The 22,657-nt window shown below is 52.0% G+C and overlaps 8 protein-coding genes across 8 annotated transcripts; 6 read left to right on the top strand and 2 right to left on the bottom strand.

Moving 5' to 3' along the window:
* Positions 1–1,279: 1,279 nt before the first annotated feature.
* AYO21_07266 (hypothetical protein) lies at positions 1,280–2,936 on the top strand (the record flags this gene model as incomplete). The annotated part of the gene is made up of 4 exons (XM_022657223.1): positions 1,280–1,424; positions 1,474–1,577; positions 1,637–1,708; positions 1,767–2,936. 4 exons carry the CDS (start codon positions 1,280–1,282, stop codon positions 2,934–2,936), a joined length of 1,491 nt encoding a protein of 496 aa, XP_022510396.1.
* A 687-nt stretch (positions 2,937–3,623) lies between these two features.
* On the top strand, positions 3,624–5,087 carry AYO21_07265 (hypothetical protein; the record flags this gene model as incomplete). The annotated part of the gene is made up of 2 exons (XM_022657222.1): positions 3,624–3,913; positions 3,998–5,087. The coding sequence occupies 2 exons, from the start codon at positions 3,624–3,626 to the stop codon at positions 5,085–5,087; spliced, it is 1,380 nt and encodes a 459-aa protein (XP_022510395.1).
* A 397-nt stretch (positions 5,088–5,484) lies between these two features.
* Positions 5,485–7,953, top strand: AYO21_07264 (hypothetical protein; the record flags this gene model as incomplete). The annotated part of the gene is made up of 2 exons (XM_022657221.1): positions 5,485–6,300; positions 6,493–7,953. The coding sequence occupies 2 exons, from the start codon at positions 5,485–5,487 to the stop codon at positions 7,951–7,953; spliced, it is 2,277 nt and encodes a 758-aa protein (XP_022510394.1).
* A 1,011-nt stretch (positions 7,954–8,964) lies between these two features.
* AYO21_07263 (hypothetical protein) lies at positions 8,965–10,892 on the top strand (the record flags this gene model as incomplete). Its single annotated transcript, XM_022657220.1, has 4 exons — positions 8,965–9,032; positions 9,086–9,162; positions 9,214–9,390; positions 9,442–10,892. 4 exons carry the CDS (start codon positions 8,965–8,967, stop codon positions 10,890–10,892), a joined length of 1,773 nt encoding a protein of 590 aa, XP_022510393.1.
* Positions 10,893–12,654: 1,762 nt separating this feature from the next.
* On the bottom strand, positions 12,655–13,863 carry AYO21_07262 (hypothetical protein; the record flags this gene model as incomplete). The annotated part of the gene is made up of 1 exon (XM_022657219.1): positions 12,655–13,863. The coding sequence occupies one exon, from the start codon at positions 13,861–13,863 to the stop codon at positions 12,655–12,657; it is 1,209 nt and encodes a 402-aa protein (XP_022510392.1).
* A 1,474-nt stretch (positions 13,864–15,337) lies between these two features.
* Positions 15,338–17,085, top strand: AYO21_07261 (hypothetical protein; the record flags this gene model as incomplete). The annotated part of the gene is made up of 2 exons (XM_022657218.1): positions 15,338–16,918; positions 16,987–17,085. 2 exons carry the CDS (start codon positions 15,338–15,340, stop codon positions 17,083–17,085), a joined length of 1,680 nt encoding a protein of 559 aa, XP_022510391.1.
* Positions 17,086–18,570: 1,485 nt separating this feature from the next.
* On the bottom strand, positions 18,571–19,332 carry AYO21_07260 (hypothetical protein; the record flags this gene model as incomplete). Its single annotated transcript, XM_022657217.1, has 2 exons — positions 18,571–18,855; positions 18,934–19,332. The coding sequence occupies 2 exons, from the start codon at positions 19,330–19,332 to the stop codon at positions 18,571–18,573; spliced, it is 684 nt and encodes a 227-aa protein (XP_022510390.1).
* Positions 19,333–20,369: 1,037 nt separating this feature from the next.
* AYO21_07259 (hypothetical protein) lies at positions 20,370–22,357 on the top strand (the record flags this gene model as incomplete). Its single annotated transcript, XM_022657216.1, has 2 exons — positions 20,370–20,536; positions 20,596–22,357. 2 exons carry the CDS (start codon positions 20,370–20,372, stop codon positions 22,355–22,357), a joined length of 1,929 nt encoding a protein of 642 aa, XP_022510389.1.
* Between the last annotated feature and the right edge of the window lie 300 nt (positions 22,358–22,657).

The raw sequence follows: 22,657 nt of genomic DNA, 5'->3' as shown, positions 1-22,657 counted from the left end.
AGAGGACATTATCCTCCCGAAGGTTATGTTTTCCGGAGTTGCGTGCGCGGATGGGACATGGGGTGTGGGTATGGGGTATACTGACGAGGTCGAAATCTCTCCCAGCGTGACTGTCGAGTTCCATCTCGCAATGACGCGTCGGGTGGTCGTCGACGACGACGACGACGCGATAGCCCTTCGCCCTGTACTTCGAAGCCACATTTTTTTTTGTCGTGGTTATGTCGTGTTCGACCGTATGGGATGGGGGAGGTTCTACGGATTCTTTCCCTTCAAATCCCCAGCCTGGGATGAAATGGAATGAAATGAGATATGATATCAGCTCTGCTAACTTACCCAGGTAAAAGTGAAGCCAAACTGTTCTGCCACTAGTAGAAAGACTACTTACTCCTCCTCATCTACTTACTTCCTACAAGATGATCTGCCGAAGTAAACACAGAACCCAGCTCGAAAACGGGACCAAAGGGACTTGGAGCGAGCGAGCGAGCGGTTATCAACGGCAACGAGGACCTGCATTAGCTAGAAACACCCTTGTCACTTGCATACACGAGTACGAGTGATCAATCAGTCAGGTTCGCAGAGTTGTCTGTGAAGGGAGGTCAGATACTGGGGAAGCCCGCAGCATGATTACCCTTTTCGATCGGATCGGTGAAGTGAGCCGTACAATTGCCGAACCGGGAAATGAATGATTGGTTCACGCAAGTGGGGATTTTCGGAGCACCGAGAGATCCTATTGGTGCGGAGGAACGAATGACTCCGGGTTCCCCTTAACTCGTATTATCCGGAGGAGTAAGACACACCACACATGCCACGATACGAGTAATGACTACTGACACCCAGGGGGAAATGTAAAGGAAAAACCCCATTAGCGGATCACACCAAGCCTCTCAAGCCAATCATCTATCTCGTCCGCCAGAATGAGAATTAGATAAGCCGGTAACAGTCTCGTTTGGGAGGTATTCCATAGCTCGGGCCGAAGGTGACCTTCACACCCTGAATGAGTTCCCCGTACACCGAGCGAACTCATTTTCAGGGACCTCCTTGTCATCGTGGATAGCTGCTAGACTTGGATTTCCCAGACACAAGCGAAATGCAAGAGGGGACAATGGGGCCGCAAGCAACCGCGGAGAACCGCCAGGCCCATTGTCCCTGGTCTGCGGAATCAGTAATGGCATGGACATTGGTGGAGCCAAAAAGCTGATAATACGATTGCAATACAGTTCACCAAAGCATTAACTCACCTTGAGTACTTTTTTTCTTTCTCGAGGACATTCCAGATAGTATGAACGGCGTGCTGGTTAGAGGACTTGTGCGTCAAAGTCAACGGCTGGCTGGGGCAGCAGCGCACTGTCCAAACAGACAGTCCTTCCACTCTTCACCGTCATGGCGCGTCGTCAGGCCATATCTCCTCGCAGACATAGGCGAAGGTAAGAACCGACACGGAAATTTCCTCAAATGGTGTGGTAACAAAGATAGGAATCACCGAGTGCCAAATCATCAATTGGTCGGTCAAGCCAGGAGACCATGTTGCACAGTTCGATCCCATATGTGAAGTCCAGTCAGACAAGGCAACTGTAGAGGTGTGTGCTTGTGACGATCTTGTCCTTCGGTACGCCAGCCAGAATACTTACCGGAACAGATTACCTCGCGGTTTGATGGCGTGGTCAAGGCTCTCCATTATGAACAGGATGAAGTTGCCATCGTCGGCAAGGTGTGTTGTGACTGCTTGCCAGGACTCGAGCCTTTGTCATGCTAACCTGACGTGAAAGCCGCTGTTGGATATGGATATTGCCGACGAAATAGCTGGGGATTCGGTCCTCGCTGAGGTCCCTGTGGAGCAAGAATCGACGGACATTGAACAGGAGCCGGGGAAGGGAATCATGACAGGCCAGATTGAACAGCCCCCATCGCCACTCGAGTCACACTCAGACGCACAGGCCCCGTCGCGGATCTCGCTCGAACCCGCCACAGGACAGAACACTCCCTCCAGAGCTCCGGCACTTCTGACTCCGGCTGTGCGACATCTGCTCAAACAGGCAGGAATCGACGTCAACGATGTTGAAGGAACTGGTAGAGATGGACGCATCACAAAAGACGACGTCCAGCGCTACATTCAGTCGCAGTCAAACTCTGGTCGATCTCAACCCACACCACCTGTTATTGCTCCGCCGTCGAAAAAGTCAGCAGAAGACAAGGTGGTCTCGTTCACCCCGACAGAGAAACACATGTTCAAAGTCATGACACAGTCTCTCACAATCCCTCACTTCCTCTATACCCACAGTGTCGATGTCACATCAATCAACCTTCTCCGCCAGAAATTCAACACGACCTCGACGCTCTCATCCACACTTTTGCCACCAGACGTTCCTGTTTCGAAGCTCACAGTCCTTCCGTTCATCTTGAAGGCATTGTCGCAGGCGTTTTCACGGTTCCCCAAGCTCAACGCCCATCTAGACACAGCCACCAACCCATCGAACCCTCAACTAATTCTCAGATCATCTCACAATTTCGGGATTGCCGTGGATACACCGCACGGCCTCCTAGTTCCCGTGGTCAAGAATGTCCAGAATCACTCCATCATCTCACTGGCTGCGGAAATCAAGCGATTGAGCGATCTCGCACAAGCCGGACGCCTTGCACCCGAAGACTTCAAGGATGCCACGTTCACCATCAGCAACATTGGGAGTATCGGTGGGAGCGCCGTGGCACCGGTGATTGTGGCACCCATGGTAGGAATTCTGGGGGTTGGCAGAGCTCAAGGTGTCCCAGTCTTCACAACAGACAAGCATGGTGGTGAACACATTATCAAGCAGGAGCAGGTGGTGTTGAGTTGGAGTGCTGACCACCGGGTTCTTGATGGCGCAACTGTCGCCAAAGCCGCCGAGGTTGTGGGCACACTGATACAAAATGCCGAGAGTCTGGGACTGGCATTGCAATGAGGAAGGCCTGGTATACTAAACACGACATTGTAAAGCACACCATCCACAATCGCACAGATAGCTCAACTGGAGGACTAATGGCTCGGATATCTCCATTCTGTCGTTTGCTTGGTGACACGGATACTCTACCGGCGGCGTTTGGCTAGGCTGGATAACTTTAGGAGGGCAAAAGGGACGAATAGAACTGCCTGGTGTCGAGGGAGGGTTGAATTGGATGACAACGGTCGCTTAGCGATGTCCGCCTCATGGGCTTCGTCAACTCTGCCTACCGAGTCTCTAAATTAATAGAGTTTGTTTGTTGGGGAAGCAAAACTGACAAATATGCCTGAAGCCCCGCTGATCGCAAGAGACATGGCCAATTGTCCACAAGCAACAAGGGTTTGCCTCGGCCAATGACTTCAAACCCATAAACCTGTGGTAAAGTGATGCAGTTAGCTATTCTTGTAACCCAACACCGGCAGGACGAGAATGAGCAGTGGTGGTGGTGGGTTGTTCTCTTCGTACTCAGTCAGAACCCCACATGTTCAATTGGAGATATTGGAGTAACGTCCTCTCACAATCCCCATATCTTGGAGTAATTAATGAGCAGGAAGATTCGAACCGCGGGTAGATGCGTTCAAGAGAGAGAGAGAGACATTTCACTTTGGTATCGAGCAAGAGGTCTAATCAAGCTGCAAATACCAGAAAATGGCCACCAACGGTGATGCAAAGCATCCAGCAAGCCTTACTCGTCTCGCAGTAAGACGGATTCGCCGAATTGCCACGGAAGAACTGTCGCAGGAGCTGTATGACAAGGCAACTTTCTGCATTATCGATTGGTTTGGTGCCGTACACACTGGCTTGTTGCTGCCATGGAAAGATGCGCTGCTAAAGTATGCAAAACTGAATCGTGGGAGCGCAGAAGCGTATGCATGGGGTATCGGTGGAGATGTCTCGACTGAGACCGCGGCCTTTGTTAATGCAACTTTAGCCCATAGGTGAGTCTGTCGAACGTGACCCTGGGCCTCGCTCTGCTTGCTTTGAGCGATTGTTGAATCGGCACAAATACTGACAAACTAAAGTGCAATCCGAGATGACATGCATCTCGAGGCTTGCTCACATATCGGCTCGATGGTGATTTCAGCAACTCTAGCCCTAGCCCAGCGTGACAAATGGTCTGGAGAGCAGCTACTGAGGGCCGTCATTGCTGGTTATGAAATGGCCGCACTTCTTGGAACAGCGATCCGTCGTGGAGGGACTTTCAATGCGCACCTTCGTCCTAGCGGCCTCATTGGCGCCTTTGGAGCCGCAGCAGCGGCAATCGCAGCGGAAGGCGTGGACGAAACTATCGCCGTAAATGCGCTCGGCTTTGCTCTCAGTATGGCTGCTGGTACCAACGAATGGGCCTGGAGTGGAGGCACCGAGATCTTCGTGGAAATGGGTGTGGCCAGCCGCTCTGGCATTGCAAGCTTCGACCTGGCCAATGCTGGCTTCGAAAGTAGCGAAACCGCTCTTGAAGGCAAAGATGGCTTCTTCAACGCAGTCGGATCTGGTGCTGCTGGAGGGAAGGATTTCAAAGAGTGGCTGGAGAAATCCCCCCTCGGCCAAGGCATCCTGGACGTGCGTTTCAAACCAGTGGCTGGATGCAACTATGCCCAGTCGACTTCTGCCGTGGCGGTTCGGATTTTCCAGAAGCATAAGCTAGGTGAGATCGACCGCATCAAAATCACCGCCACCTCGCAAGCAGTCAAATATCCAGGATGTAACAACGCTGGACCATTGAACACCATCCAAAACACCAAGATGAGCATCCAGTTCGGAGTATGCGCCGCCCTCACTTTCGGGAAATTGGACGAGGATATCTTCAAGCTGGCCAACGATAAGCGAGTCAACAACCTCATAGCAAAATGTGAGCTTAGCTCGAGCCCCGAGTTTGACAAGGCGTATGAGCGAGGTCTACAGCCGGCAATGGTGGAGGTCACGCTGGTGGATGGTACAGTACTTCGAGAGAGTGTAGAGGACGTGCCATGGCTGACCGAGAGCGACGTTGAAACTCGTTCCATTTCGGAGCAAGAGCGAGACATTTCCAAGGATGCAGCAAAAGTTGTCGAGGCGTGCAAGGCATTGCGAGGTCTTCCCCAGTGCAATGCGCTTCTTGTGAAGCACAGTTAACTGGTGGTTGGGAGTTGACTAGACCACGCATACGCTGGCTCGATCTTGCCTGAGTGCTCAAGAATCGACTCCAGGAGTGTGTAACGAACCATCCAAAAGGAGTCATAAGATATCAACACCATGTTGCGCAAATTGCCAGTTCGAAAGTGCGTGCGAGGCGCATGTCCTGAGGAGGTTGTAGGTCAGAGAGTGGGACAAAGCGGCGTCATCATATTCCCTTGAATGGCTTAGCCCCGTCTCGCCGCTTTTCCAACAGTAGTCGTCTCGCCGTCCACGTGCCATGCCTACTCGCAATAATTTTTGACCCCGACTTCTCCGTCTCCAGATATTTCTTTTCTCGCATACTTCTATTGTCTCAAGCATTTCTGTGTTGCCGCTGATGACTGTCACTGCCACAATGACGAGCACGGCGCCTGAAGAGCCTGAAGACACCTCGATTACCAGAGTCTATGTCTCAGGTCTGCCGCCGTCCATGACCAAGGAGCAACTGCGGTTGCATTTTGCTGGAAAGTATACCGTGACAGATGCTCATGTCGTCCCAGACCGCCGCATAGGTTTTGTGGGGTTTTCAAATCATGAACAGGCTAAAAGCGCAGTCCAGTACTTCGACAAATCTTTCATTCGCATGTCAAAGATCGCCGTAGCCCTAGCAAAACCCGTCCATGTCAAACGCAATGAAAAAGGCCAGGCCGTTCCTGTCCCCGACCGTTCTTCGAGAAAGAGAAAACGTGATCACCGAGATGATGGTCAAGAAATCCGACGCACTCCGATGAGACAGCCCCAAAAAACTACAGTCGTGGCATCAGACACGACCACACCCATACAAGCAGTCTCAAAAGAGATGGACAGTTCCTCAGATGAGCCTACTTCAGAAAAGGAGCAGGAAGATGACCCTGCGAAAGAAGCACCCGCATCCGACACTGATTGGCTGCGTGGCAAAACAAGCAGGACTCTGGGTTTGCTCGAGGACGCTGAAGACGTCAACGTCCACCCGGTCCCTTCTGACAATAGTGGCAGAGAACCCAGTGCTGGAGGATTAGTGGATGGTGTCCAAGCCAACGAAGACCGAGTAGATGGAGGAGATGATCGGGAGCCGGAACATCACCAACGGGTGTCAGTGCCGAATGCCCGACTATTTATCAGGAATCTTCCATTTGACACCCACGAAGACGATCTTCGGAAAGTCTTCGCACCGTACGGCAGAATCTCAGAAGTAAGTGGATATCCTTTTCCTACTTCCATCCACCATGCATTTGTGATGATTTCCTGATAGGGACAGCTTATGCTCTGCATATGATTCGAACTGGGAAAGAGTATTTTAGTAGATGCCTCTCACTTCTGACACTTTTTCTTTTACAACATTTCTTCCTTATCCCCATCATCGCTATCGCTAATTCCTGGACAGATTCATTTAGTGACCGACACCAGAAAATCCACTGGAAAAGGTCTCGGTTATATTCAATTTGTGGAGCCGGAGCACGCCGAGCGGGCACTGCTTGAACTCGACGCAAAGGACTTTATGGGCAGACTTATGCACATTCTACCATCTTCTGACAAGAAAATACAAAAGCTCAGTGAATTCGAAATCTCAAAATTACCTCTCAAACAGCAAAGAGCGCTGAAGCGGAAGAATGAGGCCTCAAGTTCGAGTTTCAGCTGGAATTCGCTCTATATGAACCCAGATGCCGTACTGGCATCAGTGGCCGACCGCCTGAAGGTCTCCAAAGCCGATCTGCTCGATCCTGCTTCAACTGATGCAGCCGTAAAGCAAGCCCATGCAGAGACAAGTGTGATCAACGAGACCAAAGAATACTTGAAGTCCAATGGACTGAATGTCAATGCCTTCAAAAACAAAACTCGTGATGGAAAAACAATTCTCCTGAAGAATTTTGCTTTTGGAACCACTGCAGAAGAACTCTCACAGATGCTTGGTCAATACGGCACGATAGAATCTCTGCTCTTCCCTCCAACCGGCACCATAGCTGTCGCTCGCTATCAGGAAAGCGGTCAAGCAGCTTTGGCTCTCAAGCAATTGGCGTATCGAAATTTGAGGGGCTCTATATTGTTTCTTGAGAAGGCACCCGCGGGTCTTTGGGACGGTGCCGAGTCGATTAAGACTGACTCGCCCAATGCTGCTGGAGACGATGAGAAAGGTGGTGCTCTTGGTACTACATTTACAGTCTTTGTGCGCAATCTGAATTTCTCAACATCGAGCGTCCGATTAGCCGAAGCTTTCAAGCCACTGTCGGGCTTCCTCTCGGCAAGAGTGAAAACAAGGACAGATCCCAACCGGCCAGGAGAGGTTCTCAGCATGGGCTTTGGCTTTGTCGAGTTCCGCACCAAGGCCCAAGCAGAAGCTGCAATCGCCACCATGAATGGCAGGCGATTAGACGGATACGAGCTGCTGGTGCAGACGTCACAGAAGTCAACTGATCTGGGAGAAGAGCGACGGAAGGAGGACACGTCGAAGAAGCTCGACTCGGCAAGGACAAAGATCGTCATCAAAAACCTCCCCTTCGAAGCTACCAAGAAGGATATCCGTGCTCTGCTCGGTGCATATGGTCAGCTGCGCACGGTACGAATGCCCAAGAAATTTGACAACACTGCCCGAGGTTTTGCCTTTGCTGAATTTCTCACGGCTAAAGAGGCTGAGAATGCCATTGAGGCTCTGTCCAGCACCCACTTGCTTGGCAGGAGGCTTGTTCTGGACTTTGCAGAAGGTGAAATAATCGACCCAGAAACCGAGATCCAAGCCATGGAGAAGAAGACCCAGGGACATCAAGATACATTGACTCATCACAGGATGACAGGTTCGGCTCGGAAGAAGTTCAACGTTGGCGCAAGAGAAGATTTCGACCCTCTTTGAATGATCGGCGATCTAGGGGTTGGGAGCCTGCCCCTTGCAGAGCCTTCTCCCTCGCCTCCAGCCCTTGGAACTCATCCATATATTCAGCTTCAGTCAAATCTAATGTGAATGCCAAACCCTTTGGTTTTTCTCAATAATAGTCTCAGACAGAGTTCACCATGATCGTGACCAGGAATTGAATCTACTCGTGCCGACACCGGTTACTTTGCAGATCGGTGCGGCAACATCTCATTCCAAAGGCAGATTGGCCACCTTGCCGACTGCTGTCTGATTCGTCTGGCCATCATCTGTGCGCAGTATTCCCTTCTCACGAACACGCTGTTTTCGCCTCCTGCCCATGACTTTGACCACCGAAGCGTCGAGATCGAGGCTGTTTCCGCCCTGCTGACCTACCCTGATTAGGAAGCTGTCCATCCCTTGCGTTGGCCTCACGGCACCTGAGCCTGTGCAGCAAGGATTGCAAAGGGACGTTCACATTCGTGAAATTACCTGTCTTGCTTAGTCTCGGCTTTTGAACCAGTGGGATACCCAATGGCCGTGGGTTTACACGTCTGTCCGGCTGATGAATCGCAGGGTTGTGGCTGGCAGGTCCGATTGAAGACATGGGAGGAGATGGGTTAGATTGCACGAGCTCCTCCCGTGACATGGCGATTGTTATATGTTAACTCTGCTATTTCCTTTGCAGCATTCCCTCTTCTCATTCCAAAAGTCTTTTGTCCCTCTCGAACATTGTCTACCGCATTTTTCATTCTCGGTCTCGAGCATACTTGGGTAAGCATTGGGCGCCTCAAGCTCTGATGGAACGCGTACATTCCGGTGTGCCTTCACCTGTCTACCTTGGGGACGCAAGATCAGCAACTGAACGGCTCGCAGTCTCCTCGGGAAATGTTCAGCTGCTCCCAGTCACGCATAAGGAGGGGATTGAAAACCAGTATCCCCTTCCTGGAACCGACACAGTTGGGGGACAGATACCTCGTTTTCCAATTCCAGCATTGAAGCTCGGCTCCAACGATGGATCGAATGGTGCATTTACTCCAAGAAGAAGACGACATGCGCTCAAGGCACACCGATCCAAACTGGTAGGCAATCCAGATCGCCCATATCTTCATCATCCGAAATACCTCGAATATAGGTCCCGACCAAGGCAGGACATTGGGAAAGATGGCAGACCAATTTGGCCGGACAATATCGAAGCTGCCTTTCAAGACGGTGAGCCAAACCGACACCGCTGGTGGTTATACCAAGACTGACAAGAGACAGCCCTTGTACACATCAAGCCCATGGGTCGAAAGAAATGTTCACAACGAGGAAAACCTTATGGGCGTAACATGCTCATTGCCGAGTGGATATACCGCGCAACAGGCCAGAAACGGGAGCGTAAACAAGTCTCCAGCCACATACAGGTCCTTGACAGATTTCTTCAAGGCATTCCAGAATGTATGTCTCTCTCTAAGTGCATCCAAGTGTTCAAGCTGATTTTTGTTTCAGGGGATCGGTTGATCAAGCCTGGTGATGACGACGACACGAACCCAGCAGAAGGTCACAAGTTTTATCACAACTCTATTGAGCACATGGTCAACGAGCAAAAGGCAAGAAGCAAGGCCGGTGATGCTCTGTGGGAGGATGAGCTCGAGGGCCACGCCGACTCATTTGTCTCTGGGACCGTACAAAGCGACATGACCATCGCACCACGCGTCGAACGGCTGGATTTTGAAATGTGGGTGAGCTCGCCCGTCAACCACGAGACTGCCTTGCACTACTATACCGGGCAGAAACCCACGAAATTACTGTCCTTCCCCCTGGAGGAACTGGCCGAGTGGCGAACATCATTCCCACACCTCAAATCCCTAGTTGATCATGGAAAGCGCCTGGATAACTGCGACCTCATCCTCCTCAATGCAAGCTTCAAGCTGATGGAGGATTTCCCACCCCGACACTCCAAGCTTGGCATCTGTTTTGAACTCAAGTATCCAGATCTGCTCTGGAAAGTGTCCCAACAGGACGCCAGACTCATCAAATGGTTCTGCGTCACCTACATGTACCGTGAAGGAGTGCTCATCACGGAGCCTACCCGCGAGGAATGCCAGACTCAGGGCCACTGCCGGATCCAGCCGTTCTTCCAGTCGAAATGGTGGGCGTCGACCTTCACCTCTCTCACCGAGGCGAGAAAAGTTGCCGAAGATTCCAGGGACCCAGAAGCCGTCGACCTCGCCACTAGCCAGTCTCGCGACTTCTTCCGCGGCCTGTCGATCATGCAAGAAATATACATGGTGCGTTCACCCCACAGTAGCGACTTTGACGATACCTTGAGGCGGGAGACACGGAAGAGGACCGCGATCCTGCTGTGGCAGTTTTCGCAAGCGCCCACGGACAGCGTCGGATCGACGACATGGCAGACGCTGATCCCCCCACCAGATCGTCTGGCGACCAACAGCCCATTCCCGCACGGCGTGGAGATGAGCCTGCCGCCGCTCTCAATGGATTCTATCGTCGACTGTTCCCCTGGCATCAACTCGTTCGAGAACACCCAGCAGTTCCAGCCGGAACACGGCATGGCGTACGACCTGTATCCCAACACCATGGACGAAGAACTATGCCAGGACGGGTTCATGACTTTGAAGCAAGAAAGCCCCCTCCACGACTTTAGCCACTTGCCGTCATCATTCGACATCGGTGCGAGCCATGACTTTTCCTCCCTCGAGGCCTCGATCCACGATACCTTCGATCTCCCCGGGCACACTGGTCTGTCGCCGTGGTCACCGCAGATCGACGAGCAGGACGAGGTCCTGCGCCACGCCTTACTCGCCGCGTCGGGCGTCGACCTCGACACTGGAGCGCTTCCGACACATCATCCATCACCCACGGCGCGTGCCCACGAGGAATACATCGCTCCGGACGGTCACCAGAGACACGCTGGCGTGGAGGGTCATTTTGTCTAGGACGTGTACCGCGCGCTCTGACTTTATTTGTAGTATTATCGTCATCTTGCCGACTGCGTTGCTCAGCAAGATACATTGCACGGCTCGGGGTATTGCTTTATGTCTTGAGACCTAGGCCCAACGAAGCGAGGATGTCCGACGAAGCGGCCAACCAACAAATCATCGCAGGCAGAGGTCCATGGAGCGAAAGGAGGGAAATTCAAGGACGTGGGCGCAGGCATAGTGGACAATGGACAATGGACAATGGCCACTTAGCTAGGAAGTTAGTTATTGCTATTTCAATGAAAGTTTTGTTCCTTCAAGTACCCACAGTACGTAGTAGGTAGTAGGTTGTAATAGTGCCTCGTCCTCAATAGAAATATCTGACCAGTACTTGTAGTAGGTCCTTCGACTCGAATCCAAATCCCAATCCCATCGCATAATGTCTACGGAAACATGTCCATGTACATGTGCATTCCCTCCCTCCCTACAAACTATATTTTACATTTTTGACTATGTATCTCTCGTGCTCCCGAAGTATTTCGTAAGGCTCGTAATATAGCGCCGCTCACTGTAACGCCACTCAGCGGCATTATATCACGGGGTGAGAGAGGTCCTGCTGCCTACATACTTTGTATACATTCAGGTCAGGAGAAATTCCAGTCAGCGAGAGAGCGCGCGAGCGAGTAGCCTCAGTCAACGCTCACCATTGGTTGACCATGCCCAGCCCCTGCACTCCAAGCGACGAAGCGAATGAGAAAGAGGATTGCCCAAGGGAAGATATGTCTGGCGCGGTATTATGAACCTATTGGTCTCCTTCCTACCTACCTAGCCGCAAGGTCAAGTGACCGACCAGTCGCAAGCTCATGGTCTCAGATAGTGCATGATTGTGGTGGAGACCCAAAGCTTTCGGCAGACTCGTTTGCTCAATGAAGCTTCAAGTACCTTGTACGGTACATAAATCACGGATGGAGAGATAAGAGCGTTGCCACCTGCGAGACTCGTCCATTTGGCATGCTAGCTAAGCCTCGCGGGGGCGCGCGGTTGGTCTTCTAGCCCCAAAAGAAGCGAAGGAGGATGAGACTGCATATCTTGAGACGACTAGACTAGTACGAGCGCCACAAGGGGGCATCGCGCCAGTGTTAAGGCCGGGGGGTGGGCAAGCAGGCGGATTTCACGGCTAGATGCACGGCCGGATGGATCGTCGACAGAGTATGCACTGTAGACGGATTCATGAAGAGGATCCCAGAGATTGATTTGAAGGATGAAGCAGTCGTTGTGTAGTCAAAGTGGTGGACAGAGGTGCGAGACCGACACAGTCTTGGTGTTGTCAGAACAGGCACGTTCATGTCGACAAGGGAAGCGCCCGGAATGACAGGGTTAGGCACCCCCGGCACTAAACCGGAGCGGCTGTGGGGCGGGGAACTGCCTACCTAGAGTGGTAGGTACTGTAGTTTAGCAAGCTACTCGCTAGGTACCACTCAAGCGCCAAGCTATCCTCGAGGTACCCTGTGGGAGACGGGGCTGCATCTTCACCAAAGCCCCTGCAGCGAGGCACACACCACACCACCCCACCCCTCCGTGGCGTAATGATATGTATGTACATTCTCTGTCGTAGCTTGGTGCATAACATTGACACAGACATACATGCATATCTACCTATTCAATCAAACGGAGTAGTCATATCAACTCCAATCACAAAGTTCCATTCCCAATAAGTAAATACCCCTGAAAGTCCAACGACGTGTTCGCGCTTCAACGCGCATCATTCTGTCTGCGTGGTTCAAAACCCCACAAAGACACGGATACGCTCGATCAGCATGGTAGTGCGCAAGCCGGTCTCTGGACCGCCGTCTGAAAGGGTTAACCTGGCAGCTGCGATAGTCACTTCGCCATCTCCATCTTCTTTAGAGGTAGCGGCAGCATCTCGTCTGATGTCCTCGTCCGCCACGCCCTCTTGGTCTGCCTCTCTCACGTCCTCCCAACCCTGGCCTTTCTGCCCCTCCTCTATTCTAGAAGTGGAGGAAGAGCCCGTCTTTGAACCTTTGCCTGAGCGGGCGGGGACGGATCTCGGTGGTTTTGAAGGCGTCTCGGGGGGTGACGGAGTTTGATCCCAGTGTGACATTGTCTTCGGTGGGGCCGACTCTGAACGACTCGACAACGTATATTCTGATCGCTTCCTTTGGTGTCCTTGACGAGCCAGAGATGATACCTGGGCAACAGCAGGACTGCCCTTGGGTGTGTCTGGTTTTGGCTTTGGGCTTGCAAAGTGGAAGGTGCCGTGGGGGACAAGTTGCACTGGGTTGGCAGGCAAATGCCACGGAGTACCCAATGCTGGGTGATGTGATTTCCAGGAAAGTTGAGATTCGACATCGATGAGGAAAAATTCGAACCACTCCATGGGATGTTGGGACTTTTGACTCTGTTCGAACGCTTCCAAGGCCTCTTCCCACGCCTTTTTCAGGGAGCCTTCTTGACCCTCTATGTCATAAGGCTTCTTGAGAAACCAGGACGTGACAAGATTGATCACTGATATAGCGAACCAAAGCCCACAGCTGAAGTATTCTTGGTGTTTCGTTGGGGGTTTCTCCTTGCCCTTACATTGGGTGCATTCGAAAGGACTATTCCACTGGGAGAGCAGATGGTGGACCAGTTTTTCAGCCTTGAAGACTGCGTCGAAATTGTCTGTTCTGAAAATTCTTCCAGCTTTGAAGCTGCACTTCTGCACATCCATGGGTCGCTCCGTATTGTCAGCTCTAGCGCGTCCAACTTTGACCAATTCGTTTTCTTGGATCTGTACAGCATAGATATAGCCGTTTGAATCTTTTGTGGGCGCATCCTTCCTAATGCAAGAGATCATCTCTTTTGTCTTCTGCTTTTGCTTTTTGCCTATCCACGTCTCGAATTCGCTGTACTTGTGCTGCGCCTCTCGAAGGCCAGCATCCAACATGTCGTTACTGACGACCGGCCGCCCAAAATGTATCGGTAGCATTTTGGACCAAGGTTGTTGCACTCGCGACGAGCAGTCAATCTCTTTCGATGGAACTTGGTACCCACGGGGGATATATGGACAGGCTTCTTCCAGCTGAGACGGAAACCACAGAGAAATGTAAGAATGACCCCGAAACTGAGAATGCTCGGAGGAGGGCAGTAATGTCCGTATAATAATCCGCGGAAGAGATGGTCAGGCAAAGGTCGATATGGCGCATGTAGAGAGCGGCAGTCCGTGCTTGGAGTTGGCTTGTCTAATATACCGCCCATCGTACCAGTTCCCATGGGGGCCGGACCGGGTGATTTGGCCGTATTCCAGTGCATGGGATACCATGCTGTATAAATGTCGAAGGCTGGTATCATTAGCATGTACGAGGTACTCGGTACTTCACACCCACACTTCGTGCGGTGCCGACCTTCAAGCGTTGATGACCCCCAGCCACGACAGTGCCTTGACGACGGCGCTTCTTTCTGAGACACTGGCTGGCCCTAGCTCTATCTATCTCTTTACCATCCCTTCTCTGGAAGCCGTTATACGCTATCAGTAGTAGACCGCATTGGACACCCTGGTTTCATGGGTGCGTTAAGGTTTGTCGTCGTGGCTTTTTCGCTGTGCAAAGCATTGTCAGTGCATGCACCATCTGGGACGAAATCGATCAACCCCCCCTAGAGCTGGACAGATGGACAGATGGCCCCGGCTAGCAGAAGCAGCGTTATTGACCGGCCTCCAAATCTGCAGCCACATGCAACCCTGGCGTTTCCTGAGCGCCAGGGGAAGTGCGGCCGGCGCGAGTATCGGCGAGCCGACGGTTTCAGCCATGTTCCTTCTCTTATGCCGGTCTTGTCATTTCTTAAGTGTTACAGACGTGTTCTTCCTCACACAGGGATGCGTTCCGAGGCCATAATGACTGTTCGAAGTTCTTCGTCAAATTTAAGCGCCATCCTTGAGAGACGCACCTACCAAAGTCCCCAGTTCAATCTCCACAGGTGTTAGCGTTAGTCCGGCATTGGATCGTCTCGGATGTAGAGATTCCGCGGCCATTGTCCTTTTGGCGAACGCCCAGTGTGGCTTGTGTGGGTATTGGCTGTGGGTGATTAGATCGTGCGAGAAGGTGTTCAGATGACGAGACTGGCAAGGAGGTCATTTGTTCCAGATACACCGAGAACCAAGCATTTTAGACAGACGCAGTTGTCTACCTACCACCCCTCGATCTAGTCGTTGACCGACGGAACTTTGTCACTTCAAGATGCCAATGACGACGTTTCGCGCTTTGGACGACCTTTGGCGAACCAGCCTGCGCATTACACAGCCTCAGCCGACCAAGTCGAACCCTTTGCCCAGCATAGCCCGGTGCTGCTGCCTAGTATCAGCCTCAATGGTTAATATGGGACAACATTTAAGACGACAACCATGTCGTTCTCGCCAGTAACACCATGTCAAGCTGTTGCCATGAAATGCTGTCCATAGGGGCACAATGGCTCGAACCCGGGACGAACGTCTCCCATGGTCGCCATACCAGGGTGTACGAGAACTCACAAGCCTTGAGACTGAACAGGAAAACATTGAACTCGAATGTTTACCAGCTTTTCAGCATATGCCCCTGGACCTCGCACGTAAGAGTATACGACTTCTGACTGTTCTACCAAGGCGAACAGGAGGTCGGATCTGTGGCCAACTGAGTCAGCATTGCCTTCCTGATAACGGTAGTGATATCAACTATGTTGCTCTGTCCTATGAATGGGGCAACAGATCCGGACCCCGGCGTCTCATCAAGATCAACGGCGCAAAATTCGAAATACAGGAAAATCTCTTCCACTTTCTTGAATCTCACGGGGACGCCGGGATCCCGAATCTGTGGGTCGACGCCATATGCATCGACCAGGACGATGTCCGGGAAAAAAACCACCAAGTACAGCTCATGAAAGACATCTATGGCAAGTCCTCCGCGGTGACGATTTGGCTTGGGCTAGGGAACCCTGAGAGTGACAGCCTCTTCGACTTCCTGAATGGAGTCCCTGAACAAGAGCCGCAGTGTGCATCTCTCAGCCAACCGCCACTACTCGAGGCGCCAAAAAAATCGAAAACCGAACAACAATTTCTTAACGCGGGAGCCAAATGCTCACAGGCGGCTTACCAGTTGTGCCAAAGAACGTACTGGTCAAGAGCGTGGATCGTGCAAGAAGCCCTCCTGGCCTGTAGCCTTGAGCTTGTCTGTGGTAACAAGCGAGTGTCTTGGACAACATGGGCTCGATACATCGACTTGGTTGGTAACATACCAGAAGATACAATGGATCCGTTATATTGGCCTCATAGAGGTTTCACATTGGGAATCAGATATTCTATGGCTTTTACCTTGTGTCAGCAGAGGATAGCCAGGCTTGGGACCATCGCTATGGAAGATCTCGCTTTGCTTGTGCTGGCCTTTGCCGAATCCGAGTGCTGGGATATACACGACAAAGTCTATGCATTCCTTGGACTGGCGTCGAACGGGAAGAAAATTGCCGTCAATTACCAATGGCCCATGGAGGGTCTCTTTGTAGCTGTCCTAGCAACCACCTCTGCAACTCTTTCAGATCACGAAATCTCTACCTTGCGCACGACCCTTGGAGTAGCCTCGACCTTTATCGCTCGAGGTTTACGACTTGATACAGATGCCCCGTTGGAGTTTCCAGTACCAGTTGAAGAGACAGTGCCTGTCTGGAAGGCCAAATTGAAATACAAGAGGACCACATATTCACTTTCTTCAAAAATATCGCTGCGGTTTGATGAGCGTGTCTGGGGCGAGGCGCAAAAGAACACTCCGCGCGTTTGTGAATGTCCTTCATGCAAGGCGTGGGCCATAAACTACCACCAGCGACTAATTGACCTGCACCAAGGAAGAAAGTTGCTGTTGTTGGCTCTTCCCGTGAAGGAGGATGACAAGCACCAAACGTACCTGCTGTTGGATGGCGATGGTGAATATGTGGCCACCGGGACTTTGCAAATCCTGGGCGGAGCAACCAACAGTTTCTGGTCCGACATGATCATCTTGTACGACCCCCCTATGTCCATCAACGTGCGTGGGGGTATAGTTGGGTTATCGATGGTGCAGAGGTTGAATATAATAGAACATCAGGGATACAGATCAGACCCGAAGTGCAAGACTCTGTTTTGGCTGCTTTGAGGCTGAACAATGTCCTGCCGAGTGAAGCTTCTGCAGTATTGGGCATCATGAAAGATTGAGTATCCGAAGACGGGATTGGCAAAGTAACATCCTTTGCGACGATGGTCAAGATCTCCTTACGATGGTTCTAGGACAAAAATACATGGGAATAACAGCATTGATTAGCTATGTGGATCTCTCGAGTCTCGACATGCATCTAGCACCATCCCATTTGACACAGCGGCTTTCATAACAACAGGACACGAATCGTTGACAACCCAGCCTAATCTCGGCCTTCGCGAAGCAACATCCACAGCAAGAAAGACCTTGACCCGTAATGTGGACGAAAAGGGGTCAGTGAAATCGACAATCTTCGTTCCATCTACCGCACCCGAAACGAATGAATGGCTGAAAGTCCTCTTGCATGGTGTTGAGGCTTCACGAATTGGGTGTTTAATGCTGTTGATGACCGTCAGGACACTGTCTTCCAAACAGATTCTCATTCATCCGAGGGATAAACTTACTCCGCAAGAGGTGCATTTGCAGCCAGAGCCGCAGTTGCAGCTGCCAGGGCCGGAACAAGTGCAGGGACCCATTGTTGGAGTGGTGTTTGTGGTTGTTGGTGTGATTGTTTGAAAAGATTTGGTTCTGGTGGGTGGTTCTTGTGATCTGATCTGATCTGGTGTGATGAAGTTGTGAGATGGAGGAAGCGAGAAAACGCAACAAGCCGAGGGGGAAAAACCTGCCAATACTTATACACGACGAGCCAGAAGCAAAGCCGAGCCAGCACAGCGCCCTGCGTGGTTTGTGCGTTTTCTTCAAACCCAATCAAGCGTACTTCTCTGCATGGCCTGGACGAACCAGATCGACCCGACCCGTGGAGGGCAAAGGAGAGGGCGACCAACCAGCGACAAGTGAATCAACTCCTTTGGGCAAAACCGGCTCTCGGCCTTGAATGGGCCAGATGGGACAGAGGCGAGAGTGTCACAAAGCGTGGGGTTTGGTATCGATCGGGGCCTGGGTGTGCTGAGGCATCTTTGCGTACTCGACATCCTGTCAGCCGCCGCCCGTGGGTTGTTTGCCTGATGGTGGAGTTTGCCGGATCAGCGCAGCTGCGCCCTCTATTGGCCGAAGATCGGGGTTTCAGAGGGAGGGGGTAAGGTTTTACGCACAAGAGACTCAAAGAGGGGGGCTCGGCAGCTACGCATAAAGGGCTCAAGCCATCGAAAGGGGGAAAGGTTCGCGAAAGTTCTGGATCCCACAGTGATTTACGTCCTCGTGCTGGTCGACGTTGTGGACCGGCAACAAAGTGATGAGGGTCATTGCATTGTGCATCTCTTATTGACAAGAAGCTGAGCCAAAAAACCGCTATGAACGAGCAAGCCTGAGATCGATGGCCACAAGAGAGCCTTATCATCCCACACGCTGAAGGACAAGATGGACAACAAAACCATCTCATATGCATCTGGACTTTTTGTTTGTCTAGGTGTATTCATACATCTTTTCCCAACTCAGGAGGTCCCTATTCCCTCTGCCAACCAGCCAATGGGATAGTCGTGATCCGCTTACAGGAAGAATGGAACAGCGAGACCAGCGGCAGCAATGAGACCTTGCATCAATTGAGGTCCGGTGGTCGGAGCAGCCATACCGGCTGAGCTGGACGAGGCGGCACCTCCTGAGGCGGTGGCAGAGGCTGAAGGGGATGCAGTTGCTGACATGGTTCCTGCAGTTGACGATGAGCTGGTGTCGAAGTCATTCTGGTTCGTGAGGGTTGCCGTCAGGCCGGTGACGTTTGTGCAGCTGGAGCTGACGGTTGAGTTGATGCCGTCGACAAAGTTGACTGCCGCACACTGTGAGGTTGAATGTGTTAATTGACCTTGTCCTGATTGAACGACATGATGTCGTCTCTTCTTGGATCTTCAGCTTACCTGATACAAGACACCATCAGGACCCTTCTGGATCACTTGCACAACGCCCTGCTGGCCAGCAAACTCAGCCGGGGCGACAAGTTGCGGCAGACAGAATTGACCCAGGCCAGTCTCTGAGACGACCGGGAGCAGGTTGGTCCAGTTAAAGGGCGCTTGTTGGTCGAGGGTGACACGGAAAAGCCAGTCAGCGGCAGGATGGGTGCTCAGCATCGACACCGGGAAGCCGCCCACGGGGATGGAGTCGTCGGTGCCGTTGAAGACGACGTCGAAGCCACCACATGGCGCAGTTCCTTCATTGTCATCGTTGAAGCCGAGGGAGGAGGGGTATTGGAGGATAAAGTGGGCAGAGGTGCAGAGGGCCCAGGCGGACACGAGGGAGAGGTGACGGAGGAAATGCATATTTGGCGAGCGTGTGAATGCTTGAATGTCGAATGGAGAGGTGAGGGTTGATTGATGGAAGAGTGCGTGAGTCGAATGTACGAGTAAATCAGTGAGTGATCGAGCAGTGATGGTGGCCAAGACTTGAGGCTCTCGATGCGACTGCGTCTACTACTCTCCTTTTGTGCTTTTTTTCCCGTGCACGTCTACTCTCGTCTCGTTCTCTCTCGTTCTCTACGAAGATCAGGAGTCACCGGGGTTTATTATTCTATGTGGTTGGCCCCGCGGCTTCACCCTCAGCTGTTTTCACCCTTAGCGGTTGCTTGTCTCTTTCTCCCCCATTGCATGGCACTAGTGGTGGTGAGCAAGTTTCGCAGGTGGACCCCTCACCGCACGAGCAGATTTTCTGGCCAATCAGGTGATCTCGGTCTGGGCTGGGCGATCGCGGTCCGCAGGTGAGCACAATCCAGCAGCCTCAATCATCCACGCATAGTTGCAGACTCAGGCAAACTCAACCACCAGCGTTCATCCCTTTATTAGTTGCTGCTCCATCTCACCCGCTGCATCCCACCACCATGCCGCGCCGCCGACCACCTTGCTCTTCTTCCTCCGCCTCGGATACGACAAGTCGAGTTACAAACTGCTTGCTCGCGTCGGAGGATCGCCGTTCCTTTTGTTAAAAAATAAATCGAAATCTTGCTCACTTTCCCTCCCGTCTCGTCCGCCCGCTCCTGGTGGCGCTTTGTACTTGTTACGTCCCCAGACGAGCACGTTTCCATGGTTTCGGATACCACCGTTTCGCCCGTCACCGTACCTATTCTTACCCATGCGTGGCACCCTTGATGACATGACACGGTTGAGCTAAAAGACAAACTGGTAGTCTGTTCTGCGTACACCTACCGTCAGTACTTCGTACAAATCATCGTCCGTCCAGCGCCAAGGGCAAATATCATTCTTTCAAGGTATACTTGCAGAGGACGTCCTCCTAGCACATCGATAACGATCTGTAACGATAACAAGACCTGCAAACAACCACCACCGCCAATTCAACCGCAACCATGGACATGTCAGGGATGTCCGGAATGGGCGGCATGGACATGGCCATGACAAGCATGTTTACGCCGACAAATAAAAAGCTGGCGCATCTGTACTGGTACTTGGTCGCTGCGGTTGTGGGCGTACTCGTCTTTCGAAGGGTGGTAGATCGACTCAGAATTCTTGCAAAGTAAGTTTTGAGTTGACTCGGGATATTGATATCGGAGTCACTGACATGCGGTCAACAAGTAAGCGAAAGTCACAACAGCAACCAGGACAAATACCTGGGAGACCACAGAATGCCCTCGAGCAACTCTACGACACCACCATAGCCATTTGCAGAGAGCTGGCATACCCACAACTATGGACGTGCACCGGCAGATTTACCAGATATTTCACTCCCCCTTCCTTGGGGAGATGCCTCCTGCTCCTCACCTACTGGGCCGTCATCCTGACCATGTTATGGTCAAATGTCCTCCTAACCCCCTCCTCGCCCAACTACGCCTACCGATGGGAGATTGTGGGCTTTCGTGCTGCTTGGGTTTCGGTCACCCAACTACCCCTGATTTACATTTTATCTGGAAAAGCCAACATCATCACAATGTTGACTGGCATCTCGTATGAGAGATTGAACTGGTTACATCGCTGGATCAGCCGCACTATTTTCTTGACCGTCATCGTGCACTGGTCGTACTTTTTCACCGAGTGGTCCATTGCCGACTTTGTGACCTTGCAGCTGAAATGGATGCCTATGGTCAAATATGGATTTGGTGCTTGGGCGACATTGGGTTGGATGGTCATCACGGGATTTGGCTTTTTCCGGAATCTTTCGTACGAGCTTTGGTTCGTGCAGCATCTCGCGGCAGCCATGGTGCTGTTGTGGCTGGTCCACGTTCACGTCCCTTCATATGCGCAGTACAATGTGTGGTTTGCGGTAGGAGTCGTTGCCTTTGACAGGCTCGTCAGGACAGTCATGTCCTTGGTCATCAATTTACATCTCCTTCCCAACAAACGGGACAGTGTTCCGTCCGGCCGACGTATCGGATATGAAGCTGAGGTGAAGGCTCTTTCAGGCGAGTTTCTGCAGGTCAAAGTGCGAAACGTCGCAATGTCGTGGCGGCCCGGTCAGCATGTGTACCTGTCCATCCCTCGCGCCGGAATCTTCGAAGCACATCCATTTACCATTGCCAGCATCCCGAAATCAGTATCTGGAGAAAGCGGACCCAACACTATTGAGCTGTACGTGAGGGTGCACAATGGATTCACCAAGAGGCTATACCGTCGGTGTCAAAACCAGTTGTCATCCCGCACCTTTCTGTCATTCATTAGCGGACCGTGGGGAAATCCTCCCTCTGTTGAACGATTCGAATCAATGGTCTTTGCGGCTACGGGGAACGGCGTTTCTTTCACAATTCCCATTTTCCGACAGGCCGTTCTGACGAGCAACAACGTACGACAGATTTCCTTCATTTGGATCTTCCGACAGGCGGAGCAACTCGACTGGTTCAAAGAGGAGTTACTCTCCGCATGGGTGGCGGCACGACGGCGCAACATCAAAATAAACATATATGCTTTCATTACTGGGCATGGACAGCTGCGAAGCGTGTCGCCGTCGGAATGCAACGCATTGTTCGAGCCAAGATCAGATTCAAATCATTCAGTCCCAGAGAAACTACTGGACAACAATCTCGACACGGCCGACATACCTGATAATGCCAAGCTTTCTATGCAAAAGGAAATAGGAAGCGTGAGGGAGGACTCTGTCTCCTCGTCCTCTTCAGTAAATGAGCAGCCCAAGATACAGGTCGCCTACGGTCGCCCGGATTTTGATCTTCTCATTCACCCAGTCGTGGAGGAGGCCTGGGGCGAGACAGGAATCCTCGCTTGCGGTGGCATTCAGTTTTCTGGGCAGCTGAGGAATTATGTGGCCAAGCTGTCTGATGAGAGGGCGGTCCACAAAGGCACGGGCGCTCAAGGGATATATCTGTTTTCGGAGACTTACGGGTGGTGACAGCATAGCGACAGTCGTTGGGATTATAGACGTTTATGGCATTTTTAGATATGAGATACGACTCCTGGCACTGACTGTGTACTTGGTATTTACACCCAGCATTCTACCCCCTTTTTCTCTATCCTACAGCATGTCGTTGTATATCCCACGCTATTCCCACTCGACCTTGTACCCGCTCGGGACAAAGCGTGTCTCTTCGGCTCGTGTCCTCAGTCCATGCAGTCCATGCATGCCACAGGTACACGGGTCCCACTTACGGTCAGACACCAGCATCAACCACGTCCCTGAATCTACTGACTC

This window comes from Fonsecaea monophora, assembly GCF_001642475.1.
Source record: "Fonsecaea monophora strain CBS 269.37 chromosome Unknown Scaff55, whole genome shotgun sequence".
Taxonomy (NCBI): Eukaryota; Fungi; Ascomycota; class Eurotiomycetes; order Chaetothyriales; family Herpotrichiellaceae; genus Fonsecaea; species Fonsecaea monophora.
This window is presented reverse-complemented; position numbering and strand designations above follow the sequence as displayed.